Genomic DNA, 15,034 nt, shown 5'->3' on the forward strand with positions numbered 1-15,034 from the left:
ATTTTGCCTGATGGGAGGCAGGAGAAGAGGGAGTGGCCGGCGTGCGACTCGTCCTTGATTATGCTGCTGGCCTTGCTGAGGCAGCGTGAGGTATAAATGGAGTCAATAGAAGGGAGGTGTTGCATTTTGTAAAATCAAACCAGGGCAGGTCCTCCACAGTGAATGACAGGGCTCTGGGGAAAGTTGTAGAGCAGAGGGATCTAGGATTGCAGGTACATAGTTCCTTGAAAGCAGCATCACAGATAGATACAGTGGTCAAGAAGGCTTTTTGTACACTGGCCTTCATCAGTTAGGATATCGAGCATAGAATTTGAGATGTTATGTTGCAGGGTTAGTGGGGCCATATTTGGAGTATTGTGTTTCGGTCACCCTGCTTTTGGAAGGATGTTGTTAAGCTGGAAAGAACGCAGAGAAGATTTACAAGGATGTTACCTGGAATTGAAAGCGTAAGCTATATGGAGAGGAGAGGAGAGGACATTACGGCTTGAAGTGCAGGAGATGAGGGGTGATCTTATAGAGGTGTATAAGATCATGAGCGCAATAGATAGGGTAGATGCACAGAGTATTTTACCCCTATTAGAGGATTGTGAAAGAAGACAAAGGTTTAAGATGAGAGGGGGAAGTTTTAATAGGAACCTGAGGGTTGTGGGGAGAAGGCAGGAGAAAGGGATTTAGAGGGAAAGATAGATCAGCCGTGATTGAATAGCAGAGTAGACATGATGTGCCGAATGGCTTAATTCTGTTCCTGGAAATTATGAACTTTTTCATAAAGAGGGCAGTGGGTGTATGAAATGAGCTGCCAGTGTGGGAGGTTGAGGCAAGTACTATAATAACATTTACAAGACATTTGGACATACACAAGGATAAAAAAAGTTGAGAGGGATATTGGGCCAAGCACAGACAAGTGGGACTAATGTAGAAGGTACGTCTTGGTGCCTGGTCATGTTGGGCCGAAGGGCATGTTTCTATGCTGTATGACTCTATGCCTCTAAATGATAGGGCCCTGGAAGTGTTTTGAAACAGAAAGATCTATGTGTACAAGAACATAGTTCCCTAAAAATAAAGATGCAGGTAGACAAGGCAGAATGTTGTACAGTTGCCTTCATCATACAAGGCATTACTTCCATAAGTTAGACAATAGATAATAGACAATAGACAATAGGTGCAGGAGTAGGCCATTTGACCCTTCGAGCCAGCACCGCCATTTAATGTGTTCATAGCTGATCATCCCCAATCAGTACCCCGTTCCTGCCTTCTCCCCATATCCCCTATTTTTTATACTCTATTTATAAGAGCCCTATCTAACTCTCTCTTGAAAGCATGCAGAGAACCTGCCTACACCGCCCTCTGAGGCAGTGAATTCCACAGACTCACCACTCTCTGTGGGAAAAAGTGTTTCCTCGTCTCCGTTCTAAATGGCTTACTCCTTATTCTTAAACTGTGGCCCTTGGTTCTGCACTCCCCCAACATCGGGAACATGTTTCCTGAGCTCTAGTGTGTCCAAGCCCTTAACAGGAGTTGTGGCATAACTTCACAGTTGTACAAACTGCTGTTGAGACTGCAAAGGAATATTACATGCCGTTCTTGTCACTGGTGCACAGGTTTAAGGTGAGAGGGGAAGGATTTGAAAAGGAGGTACGTTATTCAGAGGGTAATGGGTACATGTCAGAGACAGTGATAGAGACAGGTACAACATTAAGTTTAAAAGAGATTTGGGCTGATTAGGAATGATTTAGAGGGACATGAACCCAATTCAGGCAGATGAGACTACCCCAGGAACGCACCTTGGTCAGCTTGCAAGTTGGACCAAAGAACCTGTTTCCATGCTGTATAATTCTACTAATTAAATTAGTAGAATTAACTAACTAATTCTACATGAATAAATTGCAGGATTAATATCCAGAAGCCTTGATTTTGATCCAGGCATGAATTTCAATCCCAACATCGTAGCAGGAGAGGTTAATTTTATTGTAATGGTTTATTAATGTCATGTGGACCGAGATAGAGTGAAAACTTTGTTTGCATGTTATCTAGTCAAACTATACTATACATTAATGCAGTCAAGTCACACACAGGTACAACAGGTAGAGCAAAAGAGAAAGATTATGAGAGTGTGCAATGTGTTATTACAGTATTATCGCATTACAGGTGCAGAGAAAAAAATCCAAGGTCCACAATGAGGTAGTTTGTAAGATCTGGATGGCACCTTAACTAATACAAGGACCGTTCAGTAGTCTGATAACATTGAGGAGGATGTGTATCGAAGAACTGCAGATGCAGTTTTAAATCGAAGGTAGACACAAAATGCTGGAGTAACTCAGCGGGTCAGGCAGCATCTCTGGAGGGAAGGGATGGGTGACGATTCGGGTCGAGATCCTTCTTCAGACTGATGTCAGGGGAGGGGGCGGGACAAAGATAGAATGTAGTCGGAGACAATAAGACTAGTGGGACAACTGGGAAGGGGGAGGGCATAGAGAGGGAAAGCATTGGCTACCTGTATCTGAAGTTAGAGAATTCAATGTTCATACCGCTGAGGAGTAAATTACCCAAGCAAAATATGGGGTGCTGTTCCTACAATTTGCGCTGGGTCTCACTCTAACAATGGAGGAGGCCCAGGACAGAAAAGCAGATTGGGAATGTGAGGGGGAGTTGAAGTGCTTACCCACTGGGAGATCAGATAGGTTAAGAGGGACTGAGCGGAGGTCCTCAGCGAAATGATCGCTGAGCCTGCACTTTGTCTCACCGATGTAGAAAAGTTGACACCTGGAACAGCGGATACAATAGATGAGGATGGGGGTGGTGCAAGTGAACCTCTGCCTCACCTGGAAAGACTGTTTGGGTTCTTGGATGGAGTTGAGGGGGGGGATGTAAAGGGACAGGTGCTGCATCTCCTGCGGTTGCTGGGAAAGGTATCTGGGGAGGGGGTGGTTTGGGTGGGACGGGACAAGCAAAGGAACACCTTTCAATACCGTGCCGGCAGGAACTACAGATGCTAGTTTAACTAAAGATAGGTACAAAAAGCTGGAGTAACTCAGCGGGACTGGCAGCATCTCTGGAGAGAAGGAATGAGAGAGAAGAGAGAAGCTTTCTTCAGACTGAAGAAGGGTCCTGACCCGAAAAATCACCCATTCTTTCTCTGCAAAGATGCTGCTTGTCCCGCTGAGTTCCTCCAGTTTTTGTGTCTACGTTTTAATACCCTCTGTTCAAGAAGGAACTGCAGATGCTGAAAAATCGAAGGAAGACAAAAGTGCTGGAGAAACTCAACGGGAGCATCTATGGAGCGAAGGAAATAGGCAACGTTTCAGGCAGAAACCCTTCTTCAGACCCTCTTCTGTTCTAAATCAATTTATATTTGTTTCCAAATTAAGAATTTGATTAAACCAATACTACTATTGTTCTGCTACATAATTGTACATCCATAAGAATTTCTTATTAGCCAGTCTATACTAAATGCTCAATTCTCACATTGAGGTGTAACAAATTTAAGATTTCTTGCCAAAGCACACTATGGAAATATGCAGTTTGTATATAAAACATTAATCAAATGAATATTTTTCTGGAAAAGATCATCACATGATAATACCCAGCAAGATCAACTTCATGTCTGACTAAACAATAAATAATGTGTCAATAGAAATTATAAGCAGCGTTACGATCAGATAAAAGCGAGGCAATTGAGATTCTCTCTGCATTCCAATGAACCTACAAATATGCTGAGGCGACGCGACTTTCATTGTACTCTGACAGTAATTGACTAGGGCTATGGTTGATTTAACAGCTCTGAAGAGAAACCACCAGGCAGACACATGTTTAAAGAACAGCTGACACAGGAGCTGCTTGTGCCAAACGTATTAAACAGTTCTAACCAGCACACTTTCATCATTATTATGTGGGCTAACTCTTCCAATCTGTGTGTATACTCGATGTACACTGCCAACACCCGGTGTTTCAATATCTTCTGATTACCAGCCCAGCATCTAGTCCGCTGAACCTTGTATGACCATCCTGCAAGAAATGTGATACCAATAATGCAGCAGAGTAAATTCTGCCAACTAACTCGGGTATAATGGGCCAAAGGGCTCTTTCTTTACTATTTGATGCTCCTGTTTTCTGAACATATTGTATGGTATTCTTGCCGTTACTGGTCAGGGTATTGAGTACAAGAGTCAGGAAGTCAAAATGCAACTTTATAGGACTTTGGCTAGACTGCATTTGGAGAGTTGTGTGCAGTTTTGGTTGCTCCAATACAGGAAGGATGTGCACGATTTGCAAATGGTGCAGAGCATCCTCCGATTCACCACCCCTGATGCCTAGAATGATGGCTGGAACAGTGAGTATTGGCAATAAGGAGAGATTGGACAAACCTGGATTGTTTTCTGTGGAACGCTGAGGTTGAGGGTCGTCTTATAGAAATATGTACAATTATGAAACGCAGAGGTAGGGTAGATAGTGAGAACCTTTATCCAAGAATGGAAACATCTAATACTCGAGGGCATAACTTTAAGGTGAGATGGGCAAAGTTTAAAGGAGATATGCGGGAAAAGTATTTTTACACAGAGGGTGATTGAAGCTTGCAATGCACTGCATTTGGATAGACACATGGATATGCAGGGAATGGAGGGATATGGATTATGTATAGACAGATAAGTGTTTATCGTGGCATCATGTTTGGCACAGATGTTGTGGGCCGAAGGGACTGTTTCGGTTCTGTGTTCTACTAGGTGATTTTATATGATTTCCTTTCTTAACAACTATGTCCTGTTTTCTAGCTTTTAGGGAATCTTAATTATGTGATAAATCATTTATTTTGGAATAATAAACCATATACCACTAGCACATCTACATATTCAACTTTTTTTGAAACTCAACCTGAAGTTCAACTTCCAGATTTGTAATGCTCCACTTAATTGCAGAAATCTACCGTTATATTTCACAATCTTAATTTGAAATAAGCTTCCCCTTTGGGAAAAGACGGAAAGCTCCTCACTAATCCTTTTTATGCCTGTGCAGCATGTTGTCAATGGAATGAATGAGTGTGTTTTCACCTACTGGGAATCTGCTGGATCTTGTGGACGACCACAAATGCATCTGACAGTCCCACTTTGACTGGGTGATTTGCTGAGTTTATCTGTGTCACGTAGATAGGTATCTGGAGGACAGAAAAAAGAAAACATGTAGGATTCTTTCAAATGAATGTCCGCAATCCACTGCTCATTGCTACTGGGAACAAGTGGTTAGATCAGAATGAAACTTCTTCTTCTTTGAGTTGATTACAAAATGTAAGGCACGTAGAACCATAAAACAATCTTAGCTTCTGTAAAGGGCCTGTCCCACGAGCATGCGACTCCATGCGGCAAGCGCGACATAAAGGGCCTGTCCCACGAGCATGCGGCAAGCGCGACCAAACCAGAAGCGGGGGTCGAGAACCAGAAGCAGAAGGTCAAATCAGTGACATGAAGTTCGAGCGAAGTCCACGGGAAGTTCGCGCGTAATGTACGGGGTTGAGACGGTGCATATGGCGTCAAGATGCTGCGTGTGCCCTTCGAGGCGGTGCGTACGGCGTTGAGGCAGCTGTGGGCCGGCGGGCCGTTGCTACGCAGAATTTTTTAACACGGTCAGTTTTTCAGAGCCCCACGCGATGTCGGGACCAGCTCCGCACAACTCCATACGGCTCCGGCGATCGAAGTGGAACCGGCCCCGCAAGGCCGTACGGCTCAAGCGACCACGTTAGATCGCGCTTGCTGCATGGAGTCACATGCTCGTGGGACAGGCCCTTTAGGTCGCGCTTGCCGCATGGAGTCGCATGCTCGTGGGACAGGCCTTTTACAATTTTCTGTTCAGTTTAAATTTTCTTTAGAAAACATTGCCGTAATAGTGATATTCTGGCCATATGTTAAAAATGTATTAGAATTCTGAACAACAACATATTCATATGTCGAGTTCTATTTCAGAATCACTCATGTGCAGATTACACTTCTCAGCAAATGATGAATTCGTCAATTTGAACAAAGCTGCCTTTGTAAATAACTTTCCGTGAAATAAATGAATTGAAATACAACTGTTAAAAGGAATGTTGCAACTGTGAGTGCTGATATTGATTAGCCACTTTCTATGAAAAATAAAGGGAATGCGAATTTTCAATTTTTCTCAATTTTGACAATAGCTTGAGCCATTTTTTTATCCATGAGACTTTAGCTAGAGCAAGAGGCAATCACATGCCAGCTTACTTTATAGAAATGATTTAGAATGTCTCAAACTGAAATACAGAAATCTAAAATCTCAGCACTTACAAGAACAATGAAAGTCTTTTACTGAAATATTACTACTGATCCCATTTTTGTATCTTTACATTTTGCCCTGTGGAATTTTCCTTGAAAACATTGGGCAAAATTAATTTTATGTTCTTGCCATCATTGCTTTGGATACCACAAGATGCAGAGTGCCCTTTGTAGGCAGTAAATGCAACAGCAATAGAATGATCACCTTTTAAATGTAATTTCATCATGATTAGAATCTGCCATGACATTTCAGGCAACTCCCCACCCCCCACCATCTGCACCACCCGATGCTAGGGGATAAATTAAATCCAAGTGATTACATCAATAAAGGGCAAACAGAGAACGCCTCTAAGTTGTCCAAATTAATTTGCCTAAAAAATACTGTTGTGAGTGAAAAGGCGACTTGCCATTCTTCTCTGGCTTTGATGCCATTCTTATGATGTTAATCAAGATTTTTTACCTTAATTTTATCATTATTGCTGAGGTGACCGGTTGTCTTATCTAACACATTTCATTGTACCGTTGACCCTGTGTTAACCTACATATGACAAATAAAACTGAACTGAACTGAAAATAAACCATTCAGTCAAGTACTCTTACACTGTGTATTTACTGGAACTGTCGCAGAGATTAAACAAGTGGTAAAACTCACCTCTTTGTAACCAAAGACAATCCGTCCATCGCTGTGCAGGGTGGCCTGGAAGGTGAAGCTTCCTAAATCATAGTTATCCTGTAGATGAACATTATCCCACTGTACGATCAGGGCAGTACCTGTATATCCAAATAAATATTAGTCTAAACAAGATCCTTTTTATTGATGGCATCTGCAAGCTAGTCTGCTGAACAACACTGATACCCACAAAATAATAATTTTTAACAATTTAATTGATACATTTCTCAGGTTTTATAAGAATGAATGCATTTAACACCTTTTTAAAGTTGTAACAAACAAAATATATACATATTTTATACACACATTATACATCTATATATATATATACAGTATACATCTCTATATATATATCTATATATATATATATATATATCTATATATGTATACATCTATATGTGTGTGTGTGTGTGTTTTCTGGGGCTGCAGCTGAGGAAGTGGTGGAATTGCTTACAGGTTTTCATTCTTGTGTATTTTTGTCAGTAAATTGAAAATTGTCAGTAAATTTTCTTTGGGTTTTTGCTTCTATTTCACCAAAGTTAAAACAGGTGAAGGGTTGTGCTGACAAACTGCTGTGGAATTTGAGGAGTAGGCAGGAGAAACATTGCTTACATAGAATTACAACACTAAACCAGGTTTATTAATACAATCCTTTAATGCTTGTGTGTAGCCTCCAAATGAACAATAGTCCTAATCACTTCATCCTCTATCTGAACCACTTATCCATCCTATCGTTAAATGCTGACGGTCCTTTCTGCAATCAAATTTCTTGCACTGAAGATCCTTCAATCTGAAAATGGCATGCATTGTTGAATGTTTAATAATGAGCATTGCATTCTTATTGTAAGTCTTATCGATGCTTAAAAGACTTTGATCTGTTAACAGAAGTGGAATTGTCATCATATCTAGCATAATTCCTGTTCCTGTGGCCATGCTGTTGATTTGCTGCTTGCAGTTATGATTCTGGTCATTGGTCATGTCATGATGTTAACGGCAGGGATTGCAAAGATGGTTTAATTTGTAGCTTATGTGTGAGGTTTATTAACCAATATCTTTGTGGCATATATAAATGCTACCTACCAGAACTCAGCCCAGAACTGCACTGCTTCACTAACAGAGAATTGTGAATTAAAACTGCAGCACTAACTTTTTACAGCACAAGGGTTACTCATGATGGGATGCAGCCTTTGATATACAGTGCATCTATCAACAACGGTGTCCTGCTGACAAATATTAGCTGTGCCATTTAGAAAGACAGGCATTAGTAAAGGTTGCTGTATATTAACATATCTGCAGATTTCAGGCTCATTAATTGCAAGTTTTCAATGCAATCATTTATAGGAGTTTACCAGTGATTGTTCCAATCTAGCTCAAGCCTTACCCACTGACCAAGAGTTAGAAAAGTAATGGTATTTAAATAATGGATTCAGCTCATAACTGATATTTAGAACATGCAAAAGAATTCTGTGTTACAATTTCAGAAAGCAGAAAATAAATTGCAATGTTCTACAAAGTGGTCTGATAAAACTTGTCATTACCATTGTCAAAGTATCTTACAGTTGAATTCCTGGACACACTTGGGTCGAAGTTGGCCATGAGTGGCGCAATATACTGAGTGGCCGTCAACATGCGGTGTACAACTTCACCCGTGTAGATAAAGCCTGCACAAAATAAAATTATGCAAAATGAGATCCAATATTCATTGTAACAATGATTCATGATTTTAAAGCATGTAAATTATGCAACATTGATTGAGTATTTAATAAATTGTTTGTTTTCACCAAAGAGGAACAAGGACCTTAAAGTAAAGTATCATAAACAAGATCAGCATTGATTTCTTTACCACTTGAATACCCTGAGCGATTCTGCCATCCCGTTCAGATTCTCCTTTATACAAAAAGGGAAAACAAATGATCATGGAAATGTGAAATAAAAGCAGAAAATGCTCGAAATTATTAGTAAAGCAATAGACAATAGACAATAGACAATAGGTGCAGGAGTAGGCCATTCGTCCCCTCGAGCCAGCACCGCCATTCAATGCAATCATGGCTGAACACAGGCAGCATTGGTGGAGAACGTGTGCGGCGTGGCGGACGGACGAGAGGCCGAAGCAAAGAAGTCGAAGCCAAAGAACGGAATGGAAATGAGGCTGAAACAACAGTAAACCGAAAGAGTCCAAAGACGAAACAACGAAAAGCGTCCCACAGGCACTGACTGCGATGCACCGCCATTGGACCCCAACCCTCACATCATGGTGATTCCCCCACCCCCCTCCGTCAGTGACTGTGGGACACTCACGCAGGTGGAGACGGATGAGAGAGAGAAGGGGGAGAGAAGGGGAAAGAGAGAAGGGTGAGAGGGGGGGAAGTGAGAAGGGTAGAGAAAAGAGAGAGAATAGAGCAGAGGGAGAGAGAAGGAGAGAGAGAGAGGGGAGAGAGAGAGAGAGAGAGAGAGGGGGAGAGAGAGAGAGAGAGAGAGAGAGAGAGAGGGGAGAGAAGGGGGAGAGAAGGCGAGAGAGAGGGGGAGGAGAGAGGGGGAGAGAGAGGGGGAGAGAGAGAAGAGGGGAGAGAGAAGAGGGAGATGGGAGCGTTGGGTCCAGCCTTAGGTGACTGGGCAATCTGAACCCACGCACCAAGTTGTAAGCGGCCGAAGGTGTGCATCCCTCGGGACAGCCCCCACTCTCCCACGTCCACCCTCTGCGGGCTGTGGGTCGGGTGGAGCGGAGGTTTGGGTCAATGTTCATGCCTTCACAGTGATGTGATGGACACATGTCTGGACCAAATGCTGACAAGTCCCGCCCCCTCGGCAACGTCATGTCCATTATTGGACTTTTCTGTTGAGTGACAGTCGGTCTTTTGGCTTGTAGGCGATGCTGCCTTTCGGGTAGGCGGCTTTTCGACAGAGCGTCCATTTGGTAAGTTTGCATTCAGGCGTCCCATCCTTTTGGTTAGTAGGCGTTTCTTCTTTGGACTCTTTTGGTTTATTGGCGTTTCGGCTTCGTTCCCATTCCGTTCTTTGGCTTCGACTTCTTTGCTTCGGCCTCTCGTCTGTCAGCGCCACGTCCGAGTACCGGTGGAGAGAACCCCAGAGTTAATACTTCAGATCGATGACCATCCATTAGGGATCTTTATTCATCTTTCCTTCAACTATCAAAGTTAAAAAAACTAACGAGGTACATCTCTTGACAGTGTGATAGCCTGGAATAGTTCATTGCCATGACATAAGTTGCACCGGAATTCATTTGAAGTTCGCATTTAGATTGGGTGGACCTGAGATAGGGTTCATGCCCTGGAAGGAAGAAGGCGAGCAAGGATTGCGATTTGGATCAGAAAAGATGGAAAAGTATGGAACCTGGACTGAAAAGATACAGCATTCTGAAAGGGAGATTCAGCCAGACAGACAGCAATAGAGAGAAATGCATGTACAGAGAGTAATGAGGCACACTAAAAGCTGTGGTCAGATTTTATGAGGTTGGAACGGACTGGTTTTCTGTGAAATGTGACTTTCAAATTCAGCTGATCAATCACATGGATACACAACTTTGAGCTGCCAAAAAATAATCAGTGGCCAAAAAGTCTGCAATGGCCATTTCCCGCCAGTTGAGCTCAAAACGGTTTAGCACCTGCTGCTTGAGACAGATACAATAGCAATATTTAAAAGACATTTCGATAAGTACGTGGATAGGAAAGGTTTAGAGGGATATGGACCAGGCATTGGCAATGGATAAATTGGGCCAAAGCGCCTGTTTCCATGCTGTATGACTTTATATGTTTTAGACTGGATAGGGAGAACTCACTTCCCATGGAAACACTGCCCTTGACAGGGAATATAACCTGAATATCAACAGCTAGACTTTCAGTGTTACTGTCCTGTCGATCCAAGCACCATGGTGATTTAATGCTTTAATTATAAAATCTCCAGATTTTTTAATCCATTGGAAAAAGAGGCATAGAGTAAAATATTCAGATTTGAGCCCTTAATAGACTGATCATTACGTCTTCCATTTTCACATTTGGGTCCAGACATTATATCACATTCCATTATTTGCTTTTATTATTAGAAAAAAAGTGCCTTTTCCATTTTTGGGCCACATTGATGCTTTCTGTGCCCAATGCTGGTGTCTGGAGTCCATCAACAGAGAGCAATCTTGTCACTGTGGTGGTGTGCTTCTTTTGACAACATATTTAACAAACTAGAGCATTCATATTCTGAGCAGCAAATCAACATGGGGATGCAGGCTGTAATGATAGTTCTCTCCAACATAGTCACACATAACAATGACAAACAATTCATTTCCATGCTTTCTTTTAACAAAAACAAACACATCTATTCATTTACTATAGAGGATCAACGTGTTTTTTCTTCTTTTCGAGCATTGCTCTATATATCCCCAAAAGAGCAGGCCCTTACTGTGTGTGTGAGTGCGTGTGGGTGTGTGTGTGTGTGGGTGTGTGTGTGAGTGAGTGTGTGTGTGTGTGTGTGTGTGAGTCAGTGTGTGTGTGTGTGTGTGTGTGTGTGTGTGTGTGTGTGTGTGTGTGTGTGTGTGTGTGTGTGTGTGTGTGTGTGTGTGTGTGTGTGTCTGTGGGTGGGTGTGTGTGTGTGTGTGTGTGTGTGTGTGAGTGTGTGTGTGTGTGTGTGTGTGTGTGTGTGAGTGTGAGTGTGTGTGTGTGAGTGTGTGTCTGTGTGGGTGTGTGTGTGTGTGTGTGTGTGTGTGTGAGTGTGTGTCTGTGGGTGGGTGTGTGTGTGAGAGTTTGTGTGTGTGAATTGAATTGAATTGAATTGAATCCTTTATTTGTCATTCAGACCTTTCGGTCTGAACGAAATGTCGTTGCCTGCAGCCATACATGTAATAATAAACAACACACAATAAACACAAATTAACATCCACCACAGTGAGTTCACCAGGCACCTCCTCACTGTGATGGAGGAAAAAGTCTTAGGGTTACTGTCTCTTCCCTCCTCTTCTCCCACTGCGCTAAGGCGATATCCCACCGGGCGATGGTAAGTCAGTCCCGCGGTTCAAGCCCCACACATAACACAACCTAATAACCAAAAGTTTAACTGAACAAGACAAAAAAAACCAACACAAATAAAGTAAAAACAGACAGACTGCAGGCGAGCCGCAGCCGTTTCACAGCGCCGCCACTTCCAAATTCAGAAAGTGTGTGTATGTGTGTGTGTGTGTACAATACAATACAATACAATACAATACGGTTTATTTGTCACATTGCACATAAGTGCAAGTGAAATGAATATGTCAGCAGCGGTACAATTATAAAGAACACACACAAAAACACAATAAAAATTTAACATAAACATCCACCACAGCATTCATCACTGTGGTGGAAGGCACACAATTTGGCCAGACCTCCTCCATTTTCCCCGTGGTCGGGACCTCAACCCTCCGCATCCGTTGCTGCGGGCGTCCAGATGGTAAAAGGACAAGGTACAAGTCCAGGTAAGTCCAGAGTCGACTCTTCCCCACCGGAGACCGCGGCTTTAAGTTGGTGTAGGCCTCAGGCCGGCGGTCGAAGAATTAAAGTTTAAAGTTCGCGCCGCGCCGCAGCCAGAAGCACCGCAGACCACAGGGGGCGGTCGAAGCTCCCCTCCAGGGGTGATGGTAAGTTGCCACCGCGCCCGCGGTAGAAGTTGGCCACGGGCCGGCAGTGATGGCTTCTTCTTCCCCCAGGTCCCCCATGAAGGATCCCGGGCTGTAGACACCACGCCAGCTGGAGCTGTGCAGACCGCGCACGGCTTCAGGCTGCCGGCTGCCCCGGGCCAGCAAAACGGAGCGCTCCCCTCCAGCGAGCCCCAGCGAGGGCTCACCCGCTCCACGCCAAGAGTTCAGGCTGCGCCCGCCGCTGCAGCCCCGGGCGCTTCTCCGGGAAAGGCCGCGCCGATCCTTGCTGTTAGGCCACGGGGGAGGCGACCTGGAAAAAGTCGCCTCTCCATGGAGGAGGCGACCGAACGCTTTCCCCCTCACCCCCCCCCACACAAAACACACAAAGAAACACTAAAAACATACTTTAAAACATACTAAAAAAAAATGTGCGTGTGTGTGTGTGTGTGTGTGCGTGTGTGCGTGTGTGTGTGTGTGTGTGTGTGTGTGTGTGTGTGTGTGTGTGTGTGCGTGCGTGTGTGTGTGTGTGTGTGTGTGCGTACTTGTGTGCGTGTGCGTGTGTGCGTGACTGTGTGAAGTCCCAGAGTCGTGGGAGAGTCAGGTCGAGTTGATGCCGGGCCAGCACCTTTGTAAAAATACATGATTGCCGTCTTTTTCTTTACTTGCTTGATAATTATATTTCATGAAAATTAGTGAATGCAACCATGTAATATTTTGTCATATTATTAAATTATTAAATGTTTTATTGGACGTTATACACTGGGATTTAGTGATACGCTATAATCTTGTTTGACCCTGTTGGAAGACTAGCTTGCCCCTCCCCCTCCCAAGCAAAACCTGAAATGACGCCCCTGTTCGACAGCTCCGACACCTAAAACATCGGGAACATGTTTCCTGCCTCTAGCATGTCCAAAGCCTTATCAATCTTATATGTTTCAATAGGATCCTCTCTCATCCTAAATTCCAGAGTGTACAAGCCCATTCTCACAGCATATGACAGTCCCGCCATCCCAGGAATTAACCTTGTTAATCTACGCTGCACTCCCTCAATAGCAAGAATTTCCTTCCTCAAATTAGGCGACCAAAACTGCACACAATACTCCAGGTGTGGTCTCACTAGGGCCCTGTACAACTGCAGAAGGACCTCTTTGCTCCTATACTCGACTCCTCATGTTATAAGGGCAACATGCCATTCGCTTTCTTCACTGCCTGCTGAACCTGCATGCTTACTTTCATGTTTAAGAAGGAACTGCAGATGCTGGAAAATCGAAGGTACACAAAAAAGCTGGAGAAACTCAGCGGGTGCAGCAGCATCTATGGAGCGATGGAAATAGGCAACATTTCGGGCCGAAACCCTTCTCAGACTGGGGGATGCAGGGGGGGGGGGGGGAGAAGAAAGTAAAAAGGAGGAGCCCGAGGGCTGAGGGAGAGAGGAGGGGGAGGAGACAGGAAGTGGAGGAGCCACCTTACTTTCATAGACTTTCCCGCCCCCCCTCCCCTGACATCACTCTGAAGAAGGGTCTCGACATGAAACGTCACCCATTCCTTCTCTCCAGAGATGCTGCCTGACTCGCTGAGTTACTCCAGCATTTTGTATCTACCTTATGTTTATGCTGCAGTTAGCTGTGCATCTCAATTACCTTACTTTGAAATTTTGCATTTTACTGACAATTCAGACAGATGGAATGAACTGATTCATATGTGTTTGGACTGCAGCTCACGTTCTCACCCCCCGACATGTCACAGCAGGAGCAAAGAAGTAGTCTGTATGGACTTCATCCAGGCCTTTGATAAGGTTCTGCATGGCAGGCGGTTCTGGAAGGGTAAATTGGTAAGCAATGCAGGTAGGAAGCAGAGAGTGGTGGTGAAAGTTTGTTATTCAGGCTGGAGGCCTCTGATTTGTGGTTTGCTGCAAGGATCAGCACCAGCACCCTATTCAACATAGACATCCTTCCTAAAACTAGATGACTAGCTCTGTACACAGTGTACCTTCCAACGTCTCACCAATGTCTCAAGCTGCTGTAACATTCTATCCCAGTTTTTGTACTCAGATGTCCTAAATGATGAAAGAAACATAAACACATAGAAAATGGGTGCAGGAGTAGGCCATTTGGCCCTTCGTGTCAGCACCGCCATTCAATGGCTGATCATCCAAAATCAGTACCCCGATCCTGCTTTCTCTCCACATCCCTAGATTCTGTTAGCTGTAAGAGCTAAATCTAAAGGGGTTGTCCCACTACAGTGACCTAATCCGCGAGTTCTGGTGAGTTTGTCCTCGACTCATACTCACAGCATGGTCGACTCGAGGTCCTAGGAGGTCTTTGTAACTCTCCATGCTCGAGGGTAGTCCCCGCGTACTCGAGGCCTCAGCTAGGTCGCGGCGTATTTTTTAACATGTTGAAAAACGCCCGCGAGAAAAAGAGGTCGCCATGGAGAAAATCGATACTTTTTTTACTCGTAGGTTTA

General features: G+C 43.9%; 1 protein-coding gene across 1 annotated transcript in view; it reads right to left on the bottom strand.

The window, feature by feature from the left end:
- The window catches only part of plxdc2b (plexin domain containing 2b), a 476,090-nt gene that overhangs the window by 139,597 nt on the left and 321,459 nt on the right, over nt 1-15,034 (bottom strand). Inside the window, exons 6-8 of the mRNA XM_055648826.1 lie at nt 8,487-8,609; nt 6,931-7,049; nt 5,050-5,149 (exon numbers count right to left, since the gene is read on the bottom strand). Of these exons, the coding sequence (XP_055504801.1) occupies nt 5,050-5,149; nt 6,931-7,049; nt 8,487-8,609 (342 nt within the window). The remainder of the gene's footprint in view (nt 1-5,049; nt 5,150-6,930; nt 7,050-8,486; nt 8,610-15,034) is intronic.

The sequence above is a fragment of the Leucoraja erinacea genome, chromosome 2 (assembly GCF_028641065.1).
Source record: "Leucoraja erinacea ecotype New England chromosome 2, Leri_hhj_1, whole genome shotgun sequence".
NCBI classification, from domain to species: domain Eukaryota; kingdom Metazoa; phylum Chordata; class Chondrichthyes; order Rajiformes; family Rajidae; genus Leucoraja; species Leucoraja erinaceus.